Source organism: Lutjanus erythropterus, chromosome 24 (genome assembly GCF_056507025.1).
Source record: "Lutjanus erythropterus isolate fLutEry1 chromosome 24, fLutEry1.hap2, whole genome shotgun sequence".
Lineage (NCBI taxonomy): Eukaryota > Metazoa > Chordata > Actinopteri > Lutjaniformes > Lutjanidae > Lutjanus > Lutjanus erythropterus.
In genome coordinates, this window is record NC_139340.1 from 16,324,503 (window position 1) to 16,341,523 (window position 17,021).

Here is a 17,021-nt window from a genome sequence, read left to right on the forward strand (position 1 = left end):
TGAAAATGTTGAGAACAGAGTCGAAAGAAAGTTGAAATGTCAAGAATAAAACAGAAAAAGTCAAGAATAAAGTCGAAATGTTATGATACAGTAAAGGTGTCAAGAATAAAGCTGAAAAAGTCAATAAGTCAAGAATAAAAACAAAATGTTGAGAATAAAGCTGAAAAGTTGAAAATCTGAATTAAGTTGAAGTTCAAGAATAAAGTCAAAAAAGTTAAAATGTTGAAAATAAAGTTGAAAAGTCAAGAATATTGTCGAGAATTAAACTGAAACTGAAGTGAAGTTAGTGCCAGACTTTGGAAAAAATATAAGAGGAGGACAAGTTTTTAATTTTTTTTGCATTTTCAGAATAAAGTAAGCATCATTTCAACTTTATCTTGACATTTTGGCGCCATTTAGACCTTTTGCCTGGCAGTAACACGCTTCCCTACTGATGATTTTGTATATTTGTGCAGCTATAAAACAAAGTTAGAAATATTTGGGCTTTGCATTCTGATTTAAAAATACGTAATGAGTGCAGCTTTCCATCAGCTGTGACCTGACTACATCCTGATATTGCTCATAAAGTTCTGATAGTTGCTTAAAATACCTTTTAAAAACTATTTAAAACATCAAACGAAGCCCCGTTCAGGAGAGAGAGAGGGAACGCAGCCTGGCACGTCTTATTACAAACCTAACAGGGCGGCTCGGGTCGCGCTGCGTTCGGACAGAAACCTCCTCGCTTTATTTACGTGTGTTGTTTCTGGAACTGTGAGCGCGTGTTCACACACAGCCCGTCTACACGACACAACAGTCACAATTCATTCATTTGCTATTAAAAAAACAAACAAAAAAAAACACCACACAGACTCAACACAGCTGATCAGCAGGTAGCGGCGGATTCTTCTTTGTTTTTGTTCTACAGATGCGATTCTTCAGTTTTGGCTGTTTAATAAGTGCAAGATGAAGTTTTCTACAACTTTAATCTGAAGGAGAAGGGCTGAAAACACTTTACGAAAAAGTCTTCTGGATGCTGTTTTTGTAGCGAGCTCGCGAGGTTTAAGGACAGTTTGACATTTTGAGAAACGGTATGCTCAGCTAAACCAAAAGCGACAGGACATGCGTGCTGTCGGTTATGAAAAAAGGGTTGAAATGAGGATAAAAAAGAGGAAAGGGAACTATAAGGCTTTTTATGGCTTTAGTAAAACTGTGTCAATAAGTTATTCAGCTACCTGCGTCTCAAACTGCGACACAGATGTGGAACTCGTGTCATCTCAGTCTGGTTAAGACGGCAAACAAAAGAGGGTTCCCCAAAATGCCAAACTGCCCCTTTAACTCACCGAAGTCATGTGACGTTTAAAGGAATAGTTTGGGAAATGTGCTTATTTGCTTTCTTTTTGAGAACTGGATAAGAAGATATCAATCTCATGTCTGTGGTTAGCTTAGCTTAGCATAAAGACTGGACGCAGGGAGAAACCACTAGCTTGGCTCTGTCCAAAATTCACAAAAATGTCTTCCAGCACCTCTGATTGAGACGCACTGACTTCTCAAGTCCCGCGGCAAAAAGGGGCGGGACTTAGAAAGAGTCATTTAAGACATTTTATCTTGTTTGTAATAATGATGTGGAAATGACAATTTGTTATTCACTTTGGACAGAGCCAGGCCAGCTGTTTCGCCCAGCTTTCAGTCTTTACGCTAAGCTAAGCTAACCACATCCTGACTCTAGCTCTGTGCTAAATGCACACAACGCAACTCCTGGAAAGAAAGAAAAAAAAAAGCACTTCCTGAAATGTTGATCTGTCCCTTTAAAGAAACATGCATTATTTGTTCAAAAATTAAACCATGGAAGTAGCTGAGTTTCTTGCACCACCCACACTGACAGCTAGGTTCTAAAAATCCGGATGTCGGAGACTTTGATATCATCAAAATGTAACCCTGCAAAAGGCCTGTGTTGCTCATGAATGATATCAGTCTGTCATTAAAAAACAGTACATGCAAACTCTTTGTCTCACATACTGGAGCACGGCACTCACACGGTAACACACACGAGACTCGGGCAAAAAGAACAGCTGGATACATCTCGGAATATTTAGAAAAGAAAGAGTGCTTGCTGTCACCACTTTTAGTGGCTGTTCAAGTGTTGATCTGGTGTATATGAACCAAGCACACCTCCGTTAGTTCAGATATTGGCACCACGTACAGTATATCTCACACACAAACACACTAACTGCATATCTCCATGTAAAGCTTAAAAATGTCTCTCATTAAAATCTCTCAATTTTCATAAAACTAGAGTTGAGAATAAAGGTAAATATCGTCCTTTTGTTAAGGTAGGAATACTCTGGGGTGGTAGTTCTAGTGCAATACCTCTCGTTTTCTAGGACTCCCGCTGCCCGTGTGAACGTGACGTTACTCCGTGACAGAAATAAGGCTCAGGCTGCCTAAACGGCCGAACACAAAGGAACTTCAGCCGCGCGATTTTAGCAGGGATATGTCAGTCAAGTCTCTCAAAACCCAGACCACCCCTTGAATTTTCCGTTCCTCCTCAAAAAAAGAAAAGTCAACGGGGTGCGCTGGTGTTCTGTTGGTTGTACTTTGCAGCGAGCCTTGGCATCGGAAGAAAAATAAAAGTAGTAGTCCAGCCTGAGCGCTTCTTTTGTTATCCCTGGTGGTTTACGGAGGCAGCAGATCTGTTTAGTGGTCCTTTATTCCCAAGTGGCAGTGATGTCTCAGAAGCCTCCCGTTCCTCAAAAGTTAAAACTCCAGATTCCTTAGAGCTCTTGAGCAAATACATCTGTGTAAAAATCACTGGAAGCGCCACAGATTTCAATGGATCTTCATAGAAATTGAAGTCTCAAAGGCTATTTCCCCCCCGATTGGTGCGCCACTGACACTGCAGAGCTAGACGATCCCGGGCACCTCACAGAGCACTGCGATCGGTGCGGTTTCCGATGCGACTTCACTCCCAACGTCCGTCGCTCGGAAACAACTGGGTGTCCCAGAAGTCGTCCACGGGTGTGTGTCTGTTGTGTGCGTGGTGTTGTTTCCTGTGAGCGCTGCAGTGTGTGGGTGCGGGGGAAAGTGTTTGTCAGTCCATCTCCAGGTCCATCAGTTTGTTGCGTGAGCGTGGGGTGTGTGTGGTGTTGCGGCAGCAGCACTGGGCGCAAACCAGGCCCAGGACCAGAGAGAAGAGGCCCACACCTGGAGACACAGGACAAGGGTAAAAGTCACTGTTTTGCAAGTCAAAAGTAAGTCAAGCCTCTGTACTCAAGTCACAAGTTAAGGTCGACAAGTTCCAGGTCAAGTGAATTTCCAGCCTCACTGATTTACAGAGTTACTTAGCTGTTAAATGCTAACATTAGCTAAGCATTAGCTTGCTAATTGCGAAAATTAGTCTCGACTTAGGCTCACTTATGCCCCCTTTAACATACAAAAATAGATGCACACGTGTCCAAGGATGCAAGCATCACTGCCCACATACGTGAGTCTTCACGCTGGCATGAATGTTAAACAATACATCCACAAGAGGGCGCCGCGTTAGCCCAAAGAAGAAGAGGAGTGGTGTCATCTGCATACATAATTGTGTTGACACAGAACGGCAGGTCATAAGTAAAGATGGAGAAAAAATAGAGGCCTGAGACAGCAGCCCTGTGGAACCCCACGATCTGTGACTGAAGTCCAGCATTAAAGCTCCCACTTGTTATCCATGTCCAGCCTTCAGTCATATGTGCAAACTAGAAAGTAGATTATTAACTAACTAACCCTTTAACATGAACAAGCTAACTGAGGCAGTGGCAGACCAGCAGCTCCAGGTCTTCTGTAATCTGTAAACTCACTGTTTTTGCCAAAGGAGTTTGGTTTGTTGGGGCTGTCTGACAGCAAAGAGGTGAACATTTTCTAAATGCCTGGGTTAATTTTAATAATTAAACAGACAATAAAATACATTACCTATTGAGGCTGATACACCATATAAGAGAGGCAACTTGAGGGACTCCCACACTGCAGAAGGACAGAGGAGAGATTTGTGAAAAAAAAAAAAAAGACAAAATATGCAATTAATTTTTTCATTCCATGTTTAAATATGTGCATGTTCAAATAATCTAATGTCCCACGTCCATACTAATATGTCTGTTTCTGTCTTAAAATCCATGCTGCACTGCAGAATCTCTCTCCAGAGTAAAGTAATCTGACAATAAAAAAAATGAAAATGCTGAAACTAAATTTGTATCAGTGTGGTTCATGTGTGAGCAGCGACGAACACCAGCACACACTCCTCACCAGCAAACCGCACTGTGAGGAAGATTCGAGATGACATCAGCTCTCCAGCTTGAGTCCAGGCTCCTGTTGAGGGCGACAGGTACCAGGGAGTGGCGATGCAGTGATACTCGCCGCTGTCACTGCAAAAACACACACAGTGAGACATGATAATCTGTCAATATTCCAGCCGACAAAGAACAAACCGCAACCACAGACGCACTCACCTGTCCTGAGTGCCGTGGATGTTCAGCGTGTACGTGTGCGTGTCCTTGCGCTCTATTGAGACGTCGCTGGAGGAGTTACGAGCTTCTTTCTTCACGACGCCGAAGCGGTCGACGCTGGCCACCTGGGTGGTCGTCTCTCCTCCACGCAGCCTGGTGAAGAACCAACGCACCTCATAGGCCAGGTCATCTGCAGGACGCACAGAGAGACAGAGAGACACACGTTTAACTCCAGCTGCATTTTTAGCTTGGTGGTTATTTGCTAAGAAATACCTGATACTAATACTTGAATTAGCTAAAACGAAGTGTTGGAAATAAAACACCATTGGAAACTGGTGAATCATGCATGTTTCCAGTTTTGATGGCAGTTTCTCCCTGCTTCTAGTCTTTGAGCTAAGCTAGGCTAACAACAATATGTGAAAAAAACAGGGGGTTTCATCCACCCTGGGATCTGCACCCGAGCAATGCTCCAATCACAGCTGGACGTTCTTTGACATCTTCCCCTGTTTTTAGCAGCCTCATGCCTTAATTTACACTTCATGTTACGGACTACAAAGGCATTTTTAAGATGGTTGACAGATGTGTCTGCAGGATGTGCAGGGGTGTTGAAATGAGGCACAGTTGAACGTGAACGTGTTCCAAAGCTTAAAGGCACAGCTGATGAGGAACTACTTTCTTAAGTCTAATGTTTCTAAAGTCATTACTTCCTTCATGTAATGTGTCTCAGCCAGTGAGGGGTCAGTGTGAACCAGTGGGATGGTAGTTATGGGGAACGGATTAAAGAGGCAGGAAGCAGCAATTTCTTAGAAACGGGTCAAGATTAGGTTTATTTAAAATGTGTTGCACACAGAATAGCGAGGCCCGAGTTAGCTGCCTTGTGGAACTCCTGGTTTGAGTAGCTGCCATTAAAGAAAATCTGAGAGATGATGCTTGAACTATAAGGTTACATTGAAAGTGAAACCACAACACTGTAACTCGCCAGTCCACGAAAACACAAACAAACTGACCGATCGAGGCAGCGGTAGACCATCAATCTACACTTACACTAGACGATACACACTACAAAAACAGTTTAGAGACGGTCAAAAGATGCGCAACACTGTGCATATCGGTTGCACCCACTTGTGCATGATGACATCACCACTGAAGAGGCAATGCTTTCCAGGAAGCAGCGATTTTCCAGAAGTTTCAGGTGCCCATTTCATGGAATCTGTAACCAGCTTCAGCTAACATTTACTTTAGTTAAAGGTCTGCCTGCAAAAAGTTCAACTGTTCCCACATTTATGACCAAAAAGAGGCGGCCAGTCACGGATTCTAGCGGTTAAAACCATCAAAACATACAGAATGATTTATGTCACATTATGAGGTTTCCACATGCGATTACTGGCACCGTTTACTAAACCTCAAGTCTAATATTTACAGAGATGTCTTACCGCACTTTTCAAATTATGGAAATTGAGAAGAGAGTGTGTTATTTTTGGACGCAGCCCTAATTTCACTACAGAACAAAAAGCAGGAGATTCAGTCCCAACCAGCAGAACAACTCCATTAGAACACACACACACACACACACACACACACACACACACACCGGCTGCCGTTCCCTCTCCCACGGTAAGACGAAAGATAAAACAGACGGACACGCGACAGAAAACGGAGGATAGCGGTGACAAAAGAGAGAAAACAGGGACAAGAGAGAATTTGTGATAATAGATGTAATCTTTGGAAAAGAGGGTGAGCGAGCTAATTATTTCCAAGAGTAAGACGAAGAGAAAGAGAGACAGGGAGTGAGACAGACAGACAGACAGACAGACAGACAGACAGAGAAGCACAAACTAGTCATTAGTCTGTCAGGGAGAGAGGGACTATTAGCACTGTACCTCCTACACACACACACACTCACACACACACACACACACACACACACACACACACACACACACACACACACACACACACACACACAATAAAAACCCCATGGAGTCTTAGTCATCCTCTGTCATTTAGGAGACAAATAGAGGATACAGATGAAAAAATAAAGAGAACATTTGCGAACGACAACACAGAGAAAAAAAAAAGAAGACGAATGATGATGAAAAACAATTATGATGGGGAGAAAAAAGGGGAGGGGGGGGGGGGCAAGAGTGAGAGACGGATAAACGAGGAGGGAGAAAGAAACAGAATGGAGCGAGTATAATGAAGAGAAAGAGTGAGGAGAGGAGTGAACTCACCCAGAGCAGAGTAATGAATCACATCTCAATTTCTCTCTCCCTCTCTTCCCTAATGGTTTTAATATTCAAGTGCTACATCATTAAAAATCTGTAGTAGTACGAGCCGCAGCAGCAGCAGCAGTAATAATAACACCGGCCTCGGTTTGAGTTCAGGGTCCCGTGGTCACAATATTGATCATTAACCGAACACTTTGTCCATCTGTGGAAGGTACTTTACTCAGGTATCTGTATTTTATTTTACCGGCAACTTTATACTTTCACTCCCAACATTTGAGCACAAATATCTTCTTTATACTACGTCATTTTCAATTTAAAATTAGTTTTAATGCATTATCATTGAATATTTGTGTTTAGTATCATTATGCGACGTCTTCCCAACATCATGACTGATTTTTTCAAGCTGAACAGACTGGACAGCGACACGGAGAAAAGATTCCTTTGTGTGTCTCGACAAACGAGACGCAAACGACGTGACAAGATGTAACAAGACAAAAAAGTCAAAATATGCAATAAGACGCACTAAAGACTAGACTAACTAACAAGACTAAAAACGGTGTAAAAGACGAAGAAAATAATAAGATGAAAAAAGACGTAGCGACAAAACAACAACGTAAAAGAGGGAACTGGCCACCAAGCCCCTAAATTTGGTGGCCCAAATGTAACCTTGTGCAAAAATGGTGCAGAAAATGCAATTTAACTCAGCCTTTCTTGACTGTGACACTTGTCACGTCCACTTTTCACATGAATTATGACGTGGTGTTTCCAACGAAAAACAAGCTAGACTTCTCGGCTAGTTGAGGAAAGTTGATGGCGTCCAAAAATGTGTCATTGTTGCTTGGAATTGTACTTAAATTTGTATTGTATAACTGAAGAATATTTTATTTAAGTAGATGCACAATCATACATTATTTGTCAGTGTTAATAAAAACTTCAAAATTTAGTCAGAAGTCCAGATTTCTGAGGAAAAAAATAATTAACAGAGAGACGAGTGGGAACAAATCTTCACTTGAAGTCCTAAAACGCCTCCCTCCACACTGGTCTGAACCGACTGAACTGACGGTGACGAGGATGATGGTGGTGATGAAGATGCACTGGGACAGTGCAGAGAGGGGGACACTGATTTTCTTTTTTTTTTTTGCACGAAGACAAGTAGCCGAGCGCTCCATCCAGCCAAAGCGGAGGAAACAGGAGGTGACACTAAGTGAGGAGGGGCGAATGGGTCGACTGACCACACACACACACACACACACACACACACACACACACACACACACACACACACACACACACAAACCCTCCAGACTCGCTGACCAGAATCAACTGATGAGAAAAGTTCTGACAAAGAGAGAGCTGATTTGCAGATTAACATCCTGAATAAAGTCCACATGGTTCCTCACAGCAACACAAAGACTATTAGTTAACTGACAGAAAACTTACTTGCAGCTTTTTAAATAATCGGTTAATTGCTTTAAGTCCATTTTCAAGCAAAAAACACAAGAATTAGCTACTTTTCCTCTGCTTACATTAGAATAAACAGGATTCTGGAACAAAAATAATTGATGACATCACCTTGGAAATAGTAATGAACATTTTAACTGTTTTTCTGATTTTTTATTGACAATTGATCGATTAATTACGAAATAATCATGTTAATTGAGAAATAACCAACATATTAATTGACACTGGAGAAAAACTCTAAATCTAATCAGGAGGAGTTGCATAAAGTTCATAGCGACTGTCAGCTATGATAAAGTGCCCTGCTGCCATCTTCGCCGCACATGGAGGCACCCTGACTTCTAAATCTGATGAAATACTTTTGAAAATAAGTATTTCAAGCTGTTTCCTTGGCAGACATCTTGTCCACACATGAGGCTCGCCTCAGAGTAAGCCTATACTCCACCGAGAACATGGGCGGGGGCGAGGGGCTTCTCTGACAGCGAGGATCCGTCCACCAAACCTGTCCCGTCCATTAGTCAAGGCTCCCACTGGCTTCAGGAAAAAGAGAAAAACAGGCCGAGTTCTGGATGAAGGATGGGTCTGATAAGAGCGATGATCTCCTGGGGTGTGGACTCGACGTGACCTGATAAGGATCACGTCCTCAATTGGAAGGACGGACTACAGCAGGAAAAGTTCAAAAGAGGAGGCCAAGTTCAGGACATACTGCGAACACGACTGTGAACTAAACGTTCTCCTGAGCTGCAACTTCTGCTGGGTTGTTTTGTCCGAACCAAAAGTCCAAAGACAGTCCTCACATCTGAGAGGCTGGAACCAGTAAACAATGGACATTTTTGCTTGAAAAATAACAATTAATCTAGTATCCAAATATTTGCTAACTGAAAACAAACAAACCCCAGATTGGTCAAACTACTTGCAAAAATAAAAATCAATTGTTACATCAATTGTTAACAAGCAAGTTAGCTAGCCTCTGTTCGTCTGTATCAAAATGCTTATGTTAGCAAAACACTAGCAAAGTAGCTAGCTAACAACTGATGTAGATTATCAAGATAGTTAGCTAGCATTAGCTAACTTAAATGTGACCACATATATATGTGGCTCTTGCAGCTACATCTTTTAGTTGTAGTACAAGAAACAGGAAAGGAGAAATGTGACTGCTGGGTACCAGGCTTGCTCAACTATTATTGGACCACAGAGCAAAAAGGGGCGGGGCTTAGAGAGGGGCGACTGCAGCCGGAGGCTCTCTGGCTGCCAGCTGGATCCCACCACCCGCTGGCCATGCTAGCTGAGCATGCACACTTTTCCAGTGCAATGAGGGATTATTAGCAGCATTTCAGGTGAACTCGCATTCAGTGGATAATCTGGATTAACTGTTGGCATGTTTACCGTCTTGTCTGAATGTCTGACTGTCAGCATTTCTTGACCTGTTGGACATTTTTGTAGCTTTGTCATGTTCACAGCCTTTATTTGCAGGTTAAGTTGTATTTTCATTTGAATATTTGCTAACAAGCAAATAAACATTTAAATATATTAACTTGAGATGTTTTGTGATGATGGGATGTATGAAAACTATTTGAATCCCTTTAATTATCAGACCGTATTCTTATATAACCACATCATTTAATGAAAACTGCCGAGCTGACAGTCAAAAGGTATGTGTTTTTCTGACGTTGTGATAACACCAGGTTAGCGTCTGACACCGCCGTTAGTGATCAAAGACACGTTTTGCATAATTCTGCAGGACTGACGCATGAACTCCACTTGCTTGTTTCAGCAGCGACACCCTTATTCGAGGAACGGGGCTATAATTAGAAAGCCTCTGCTTTCTCACAGTTAGCCTCCATCCTTTACTTTCTTTGTTCTTGACGGGGGAGAGGACGGAGGACGAGCGGCGGGGAGGGGAAGGGAGGGTGGATTTGAAAATACTTAGTGACTGAGGAGATTATTTTGTTTATCATGTAGCCATGAATCAACAGCGAGAGGCGCTCGGCGATGTGAACACATCTCAAGCTGAGTATCACCAGAGACACCCTCCACCCCCTCCTCATGGGAGGCGCTACAGGAGTATCTGATCCTCCACCGGCAGGCTGACGCACAGCCTCTTCCCTACAGCTGCTCCTCTGCTGTCCCCCCCATACGGACCTTTTTACCCCGCTGTATGAACTCGTGAACTCGCTGACTCCCACCCCATAAGCTGCAGGCTCTGTTCACACCGCCTCACTGCACTGCAACATTTCAACAGTTTCTTTCAGATGTTCAATAATGCACTTTTGAGTTCATCTATGATTTGGTGGATCAATAAGGCAGAACGAGACATAGCACCTAATGTCATGAGATGGAAACAAATTTCCGATTATGTTCGAATGTAGCGTAGATCTAAGTCACTGTTTCTGCTCTGACAGTCTCCTTGAGGATTTATAATTCAGGGCTGCACAATTATTGCAATAAAATAGCAACATGGCCAAGTGCAATATCCAAATTGCCAATGTCGAACAAACAATGTGTTGAAGTCTTGGGGTCACAAACGTCAACACAAACCAGGCCCTTAGTGGAAACATCACTGTTGTCTGGTTGCAAGACTCCTGACTAATGACTGAAGGGGTGCGTTTTGTAAACTTAATCAATCGAAAATCAAAGAATTAACTGTTTGTGTTCAATAAAACTGAAATAAGCACAAAGCAGAGGTGAGACCAAGTCATTGTAGTAAGTCTGAAGTCTTTGGGCTCAAGTCAAGTCAAGTCACTCAGGCAAGTCCTGAGTGAACTCACAAGTTCTTAACTTTGAGCGTCGAGTCCTAAACAAGTCACAACGCGCTCTTCACCAAATGTCATGTCATCATAGCAGCAGAACCTTGACTTTTTATTCTTTGTGCGACTTCAACTGTCAAACCAAGTTGTCATCTGTACTTACACGTGTAGTAACAATTTCACCAATTATAGCATCAAATATGGACGCCGCAAACTTAATCTCTCTGACAATAAAGATGTTTTACTCCAGTAAGAAAATTGGCTGTCAAAGTTTTGGGTGTAATGAGCTGAGCGGCCAGCTGACTGCGACTGTGTTCGCTCCATCACTAATAACGCTGTTTTAGGTGGTGGAGCAACTTCAATAAGGTGGTGGGGGGGTTTGGTGTCTGGTGATTGGATGGCAGAAGAGGAACTACAGTGCATCTCTAATAGAATATCTGGCTCCTGTCTGAGCTAATAAAACTAAAATGGCTGTCTGTGGAAATGAAGACAGTCTGATTGGATTTCTCTGGATTAATCCCTTGAGGAGAGTCCAAGGCGTAAAACTGCCTCAAACACACACACACACACACACACACAAAGACTGACAATTACCACCAGTGCTTCTAATGAAACCGTGTGTGTGTGTGTGTGTGTGTTCTCTGCTCCATAAAGCAGGACAGCACTGGTAGAGTGGAATACTAAACACTATAAAAACACTATTTAGCCTCACAGAAACAAAGCCACCGGGAGGAGAAGTTTCCCTCGTTCCTCGCTGCATGCTTAATAAGACCTCCAGTAAATGAATGCTAATTTTACTTGATATCTAGCATGTTTTACTTGCAGATGCTCTCTGAATACACGAGGACTGAGTTGCACTGATGCAGGCTAACATCCCTGCATGTCTCAAGGCCAACACCTACATCTGAAGACAGAATTTAAACACTGCGCTGAAGTATTTATCATCAGCAGTGTGTTAAAAACTACCAAAGATTTTAAGAGTTCAAGTTTTTCCAGCGTATTAGCTGGAGAGGAAGAAGTTATTTTTGGCATATGAGGAATTCATGCATCTATCTCCAATATCTCTTATTACTAGAGTGTCATAATTCCTATAAATAAATATTTAGATTCCTATTTTGGTCTCAGGAGCATGACGCAATTCATTGACACAGCTTACTGTGGTGATTATTTTTTTTGGCTCAGCTTAAATACACAAGATAACGTCTATTTTCCAACATAATGTAACATCGAGCCCCTTTAGCTTGTTTTTCCACAGTTATCTTAGTTGTTGTGCACCGAAACTCCTTGAAATGACTTTCAAGGAATATTACTGTACGCACATTCCTGATAGATTCCTGTTAAGTAGCATGAGCAGGGGCAATTTATTGCTTAGCTAACAATTAGCGAGACGATGGATGAACTTATTGTCACCAGGGAAAGTTTCTAAATAATTAAAGTCCTGGGTAATATTATAAACCGCTGCCTGCTATTTCAAAGTCTAATAAGATTCCTGGATTGTATTTCATCATCTATTACGGTCAATATATTACCAGTTCCGATGCTTTGGTCTATGTGTAGACGTGGTCCCTGAACTGCAACTGCATTCATGCTTCTGAAGTTGCTAATCGGGCTGTAAACACTGACCAGCGCACAGAAGTCTTTGCACGGATATCTGAATGACGATGAACCCCAAAACATTCGCCTGGTTGCGTTTGTTGGTTGCAAAAGTTAAGCTGTCCCTGGAGACTGCCCTGTGAATTTCTGTAAGTGAGAATAGATTATTCCTCCTTGACAAGAGTGAAACTGTGAGCAGAAAATGCTAAAATTTGGGAGGACAGAGAAAAGAGCCTTGTGTCGAATAAACATTTTACATTTCGACACCAAAATCAGTCAAAGCAACTTGTAACTTCCACCGTGAACCTAAACAGAAGAAGCCCTCGTTTCATCGTTGCACACGCAGAACTTGTGTTGAAAAACTGCGATCACACTGAAATCTGCCATTTTCAGAGGACTCCTTTGAAGCCCCATCTCCGCTCCCATTCCTGTTTAACTGGAAGAGCTAATGGAGTGAAAATGATGGCGCTGCTCTGCTGTTCAGGACTATCTGCTCAACGGTTTCAATTTGTGTTTTACTGTCACCCTGTCCTCTCCTCTCCTCTTCCCTGCGTTTATAGCCCTCTTCCAGCTCGCTCTCTGTTTGGTCTGCCACCATTTGCTCCAGTTTTTCACTTCAATATAAATATCCAGTGTCAGACGACGTTTGATGTTTTGTGTCAAGACTCTTCTTTCTCTTCTGCTGAACACCTGAAAAGAGCGTATGATTTCTTGCAGTCATCTCGAGGCCACCGAGTACTAGAAAGGATTTTTTGACAACAAATGAATAAATGACTAACGTCCATGAAACTTTTATCGGAAGCTTTTCTCACAGAATCAGTAAAGAAAATGCTGCGGGATTAAAAAAAACATATATGTATCCCCCATAACTGTAAAAATAGATATAGATTGGATCATTATTATCACTTCACTTGCATTTGGCACGAAGATTAGTGAGAGAATGAAACTGAAACATAATCCATCCATCTTCTGCTCATCCAGGTTCAGGTAATGGGGGCAGGAGGCTGAGCAGGGTATTCCAGTCACCCTTGTTCTCAGAAAAACTTTCCAGCTCATCCTAGGGGGTCCCGAGGGGTTCCCAGGCCAGATGAGTTATGTAATCCCTCCAGCGGGTTCTGGGTCTATGCCGGGGTCTCATCCCAGTTGGATGTTTCCAGCAAACCTCAGAAAGAAGACATCCTGATTGGGAACAGTGGCTCTACTCCGAATTGCCAACGAACGCCGAGCCGAGCCACCCTCATTTTGGCCATCCTAAAGAACTGCCATCCAGTGGCGGGTTTGTCTGGGTCTCCAAAGGCAAATTGGTCCCAAGGAAGGGGCCAAGCTAAGAGCGATTCGAAGACCCTATATGAATCGGCCGCGAATATGCTGCAGGAAAACCAGAAAACCCAGGATGAGAGCTCGTCAGCGAGCATCTAAAGGCCAGACCTTGACCTGTGGGGCTCAGCCCATAAGAACTACCCTCCTGCAGGCACTGGCATTGAAGTGGATCTGACAAAGGCAGGAACCTCGCATCACAGACTGGTCCAAGGGTCTAGCATAAATGCTAATAGGATGTTTGGACCGACTCATGGCTAACAATCCTTTGTTTTCTACACTCGACATGAAGTGACATCTTTGGGATGAATGAAACTGGTGAAAATGAAATAAGAATGATGAAAGTATGCTACATATTGGAAAAGCTATGAGCTCAAATTCAGCCCCGAGCCATTTCAAGTTTTCCAATATTTCATCTGGCTTTTGTCTGCAGTCAGAAAGAGTACAAGTCCCCCAATATTTGGTCATTTAAAAGCCTTTATTATGGAGCAGCAAAGTCAGGAAATGCAAAAGCAGATTCCTGGAAGTACAAACAGCGACGTAGGAGAGAAACTAAACCTCAAACCACAGAGCTTCAGCTATTAGCTACATAAGTACTGAGAGCTGAACACACACAGTTCAGAAGGTCTACTAGCAATGGGAAAGGAGTCAATCACCTAATTTCAGCTTTAGTTTTCCTGTAAAAACCCACATGTACGTGCTAATTTTGGTGTCAAGAAAGTGGCTGGTAGCTGGCACTAAGTTTCATGGGAATTGGTCTCGGAGATTCTGCTGAAAGTAGAATTATTTGGCCTAATTATGATGCTACAGGGAAGTTCAGGGGATAGGAAATCTGGCCAAGTTGGATGGCCAAAAACCCTGAAAGAGCTTCTTTTTTTTGAGGGGGCGGAGCCTGGATTAAACCAATGTACTGTAAGAAAAGTCTGAATTGACAGCTCTTGAATGAACTCGTTATTGGCTCACCAGAAAGAGTTAATGGGGTGAGAATTATTTGGTCTTTTCTGTCATCCGCTCTCATCACCTCACCACTTCATATTAACCATCGCCTCTTCATCCCTCTCTGGTCAACAGCTCTTCCCATCCTTTCCTCTCGCCACTCTGGTAGAATTCACTCCCTTCCTCTCTTTTCCTCTCCTCCTCCTCCTCCTCTTCAGGAAACTTTGCATGCTGTTCTCGAGCCACTCTTCCTCCATTTACTGCCTCCCCTATTCACTCTCTTCCACTCTTGCTCACTTTAACAATCTGTTTCACTCCCACCTTCTCTCCCTCTCTCTCTCTCCATCTCGCCGTCTATTCTTCCTCTACCTCGTTCTGTCTCCCCGGCCGGCTAACGGAGCGTGAGATTGGCTAATTAACGGCTGCCTGTCGGCCCTGCAAAGACAGCTGGGTAATTTGGTGAGAGTGGAGAGGAGGGAGGGAGGAAGTGAGGAGTGGAGGAGCCAAAAGAGGAGAGAAGGATGTATGGTTATATTTATAACACGGAGTTATTTTGAAATACGATTTAGGTTTTCAGGTGCTAATCACCTGCTGCATTCAAATGAATACATGTTATTTGATTCGCCTCCATGGCAGCCATTACTGCCTGCCTGACAGAACAACAGACTGATGCTAAAGCTAGCTTACATCTAAAATAACATTGGTAGGATGAAATACAGCAGATATATCTACATGATACATGACAGAAATACACTGGAAAAGGAAGCGCAGGGACTCGAATAGTGAGCAGACCTTGAGACGGGTCACCCAGCTGGACCGCTATCGCCACAGGAAGACAGCCGCGATGAGAGCTAAGCTAACCTGGCTTAGACCTGAGACAGCGAGAGATGCATCATCATCAGTCCGCTTTGATTCTGCATCAGCCCACATCCTCCTCCTCAAAACCCCCACAGAACAAATGCAGATGCAGTGGGATCTAACAAGTTTGTCTGCAGGTAAAGTTACTGCAGCTAGTAAGCTAGCATCAGTTAGCCAGACATGCTAACAGCAGATGAAGACAGAGTTCAACGTTTTTGAGAGAAAACCGTCCAGACTCATGAAACGCCGGGTATCGCTCTTCTCAGAGCTTGACAGCCCTAGTTACGGTTGCTAAGCTATGATGATTGGGCTTAGCGAAGGGTCAACTAGGGAACCAAAATGTGCAAAAAAAATTCATTTGAGTTTAAAGTTGAATTTCGACGTGAAAGTAACCTGAGAGTATTTATAATATAATATGCTGTTGGTTCTTTTGCAAACAGATCAGGTTTCAGTAATCAGCATCCAATTCAAGAAGTTCCACAAATGCAATTAAAGAGAACTGAATATTCATTACATGAACAAAATCTGAATTCCTCTTAAAAACCTCACATTTCTCTCTAAAAAATATTACAGTAAAACTTTGTTTTACACAAAAGGACTAAATGAGCACCGAGGACGCAGCCCAAATTATTATTCTTTAACCAAAAAATGTTCCTTTAGCTATCATCCTCTGAAAAAAACGGGGAATCTAAGAGAGGTTTGGCAGATAAATGGAAGGTTAATTGCTTCACCAACTAGCTTTTAATATTAAGAACTGAGACCAGGATTTCTTGCCAAAATCGACCCTTTTTCAGAGAGAAATACTTGCAGATTTGTAGCTATCTGTGGTGCAAGTTATTTGAGAACAGGATAAAAATACAGGATCATTTGCATTGTTGTGATCTGTGGTTGAAAGTTTATTTAATTAGTCCCTTTAACACGATTCTTAACTGAATCTGCAGCGATTAAATCATCCTGATGGACGCTTGACGATTGTGGCTGCCCAACATTCGCCTCGTTGTTCTCTTTTCCTGTACGGCTGGTGTCTTCTTCGGAGGCTACAGGGAGTGTGTGTGTGTGTGTGTGTGTGTGTGTGTGTGAAGCAGTGAAGTACAAAGCTTTATTTTCTCCCAGGAGGAACAGACTGGTATGCTGTTATTTTAACAAAAGGAATTCAGAGCAGGGAAAGAAAAAAAAGAAAACAGCGATATGTTGAGAAGACACAAACTGTCACAGTTTCAGCGCTTCAAACGGGGGAGAAAAATATCTCTAATGGTGATGTCATCTCACTACCACTGATTTAAAGTGTGCAGCATCTCAGTAACACACACACACACACACACACACCGCCATCACTGCAACAACATGCCAGTCATTCCGCTGGTAATGAATGCTGTGTGTCCGCAAGCAGCAGCACGCTGAGATAACACATCAAACAACAACAACAC

The 17,021-nt window shown here is 42.8% G+C and overlaps 1 protein-coding gene across 1 annotated transcript in view; it reads right to left on the reverse strand.

Annotated features, from left to right (window-relative positions):
* Positions 1 to 1,010: 1,010 nt before the first annotated feature.
* ptgfrnb (prostaglandin F2 receptor inhibitor b) overlaps positions 1,011 to 17,021 on the reverse strand; it is a 65,852-nt gene continuing 49,841 nt past the window's right edge. The window contains exons 12-15 of the mRNA XM_084713306.1: positions 4,461 to 4,647; positions 4,258 to 4,376; positions 3,928 to 3,978; positions 1,011 to 3,180 (exon numbers count right to left, since the gene is read on the reverse strand). Of these exons, the coding sequence (XP_084569432.1) occupies positions 3,068 to 3,180; positions 3,928 to 3,978; positions 4,258 to 4,376; positions 4,461 to 4,647 (470 nt within the window). The 3' untranslated portion in view covers positions 1,011 to 3,067. The remainder of the gene's footprint in view (positions 3,181 to 3,927; positions 3,979 to 4,257; positions 4,377 to 4,460; positions 4,648 to 17,021) is intronic.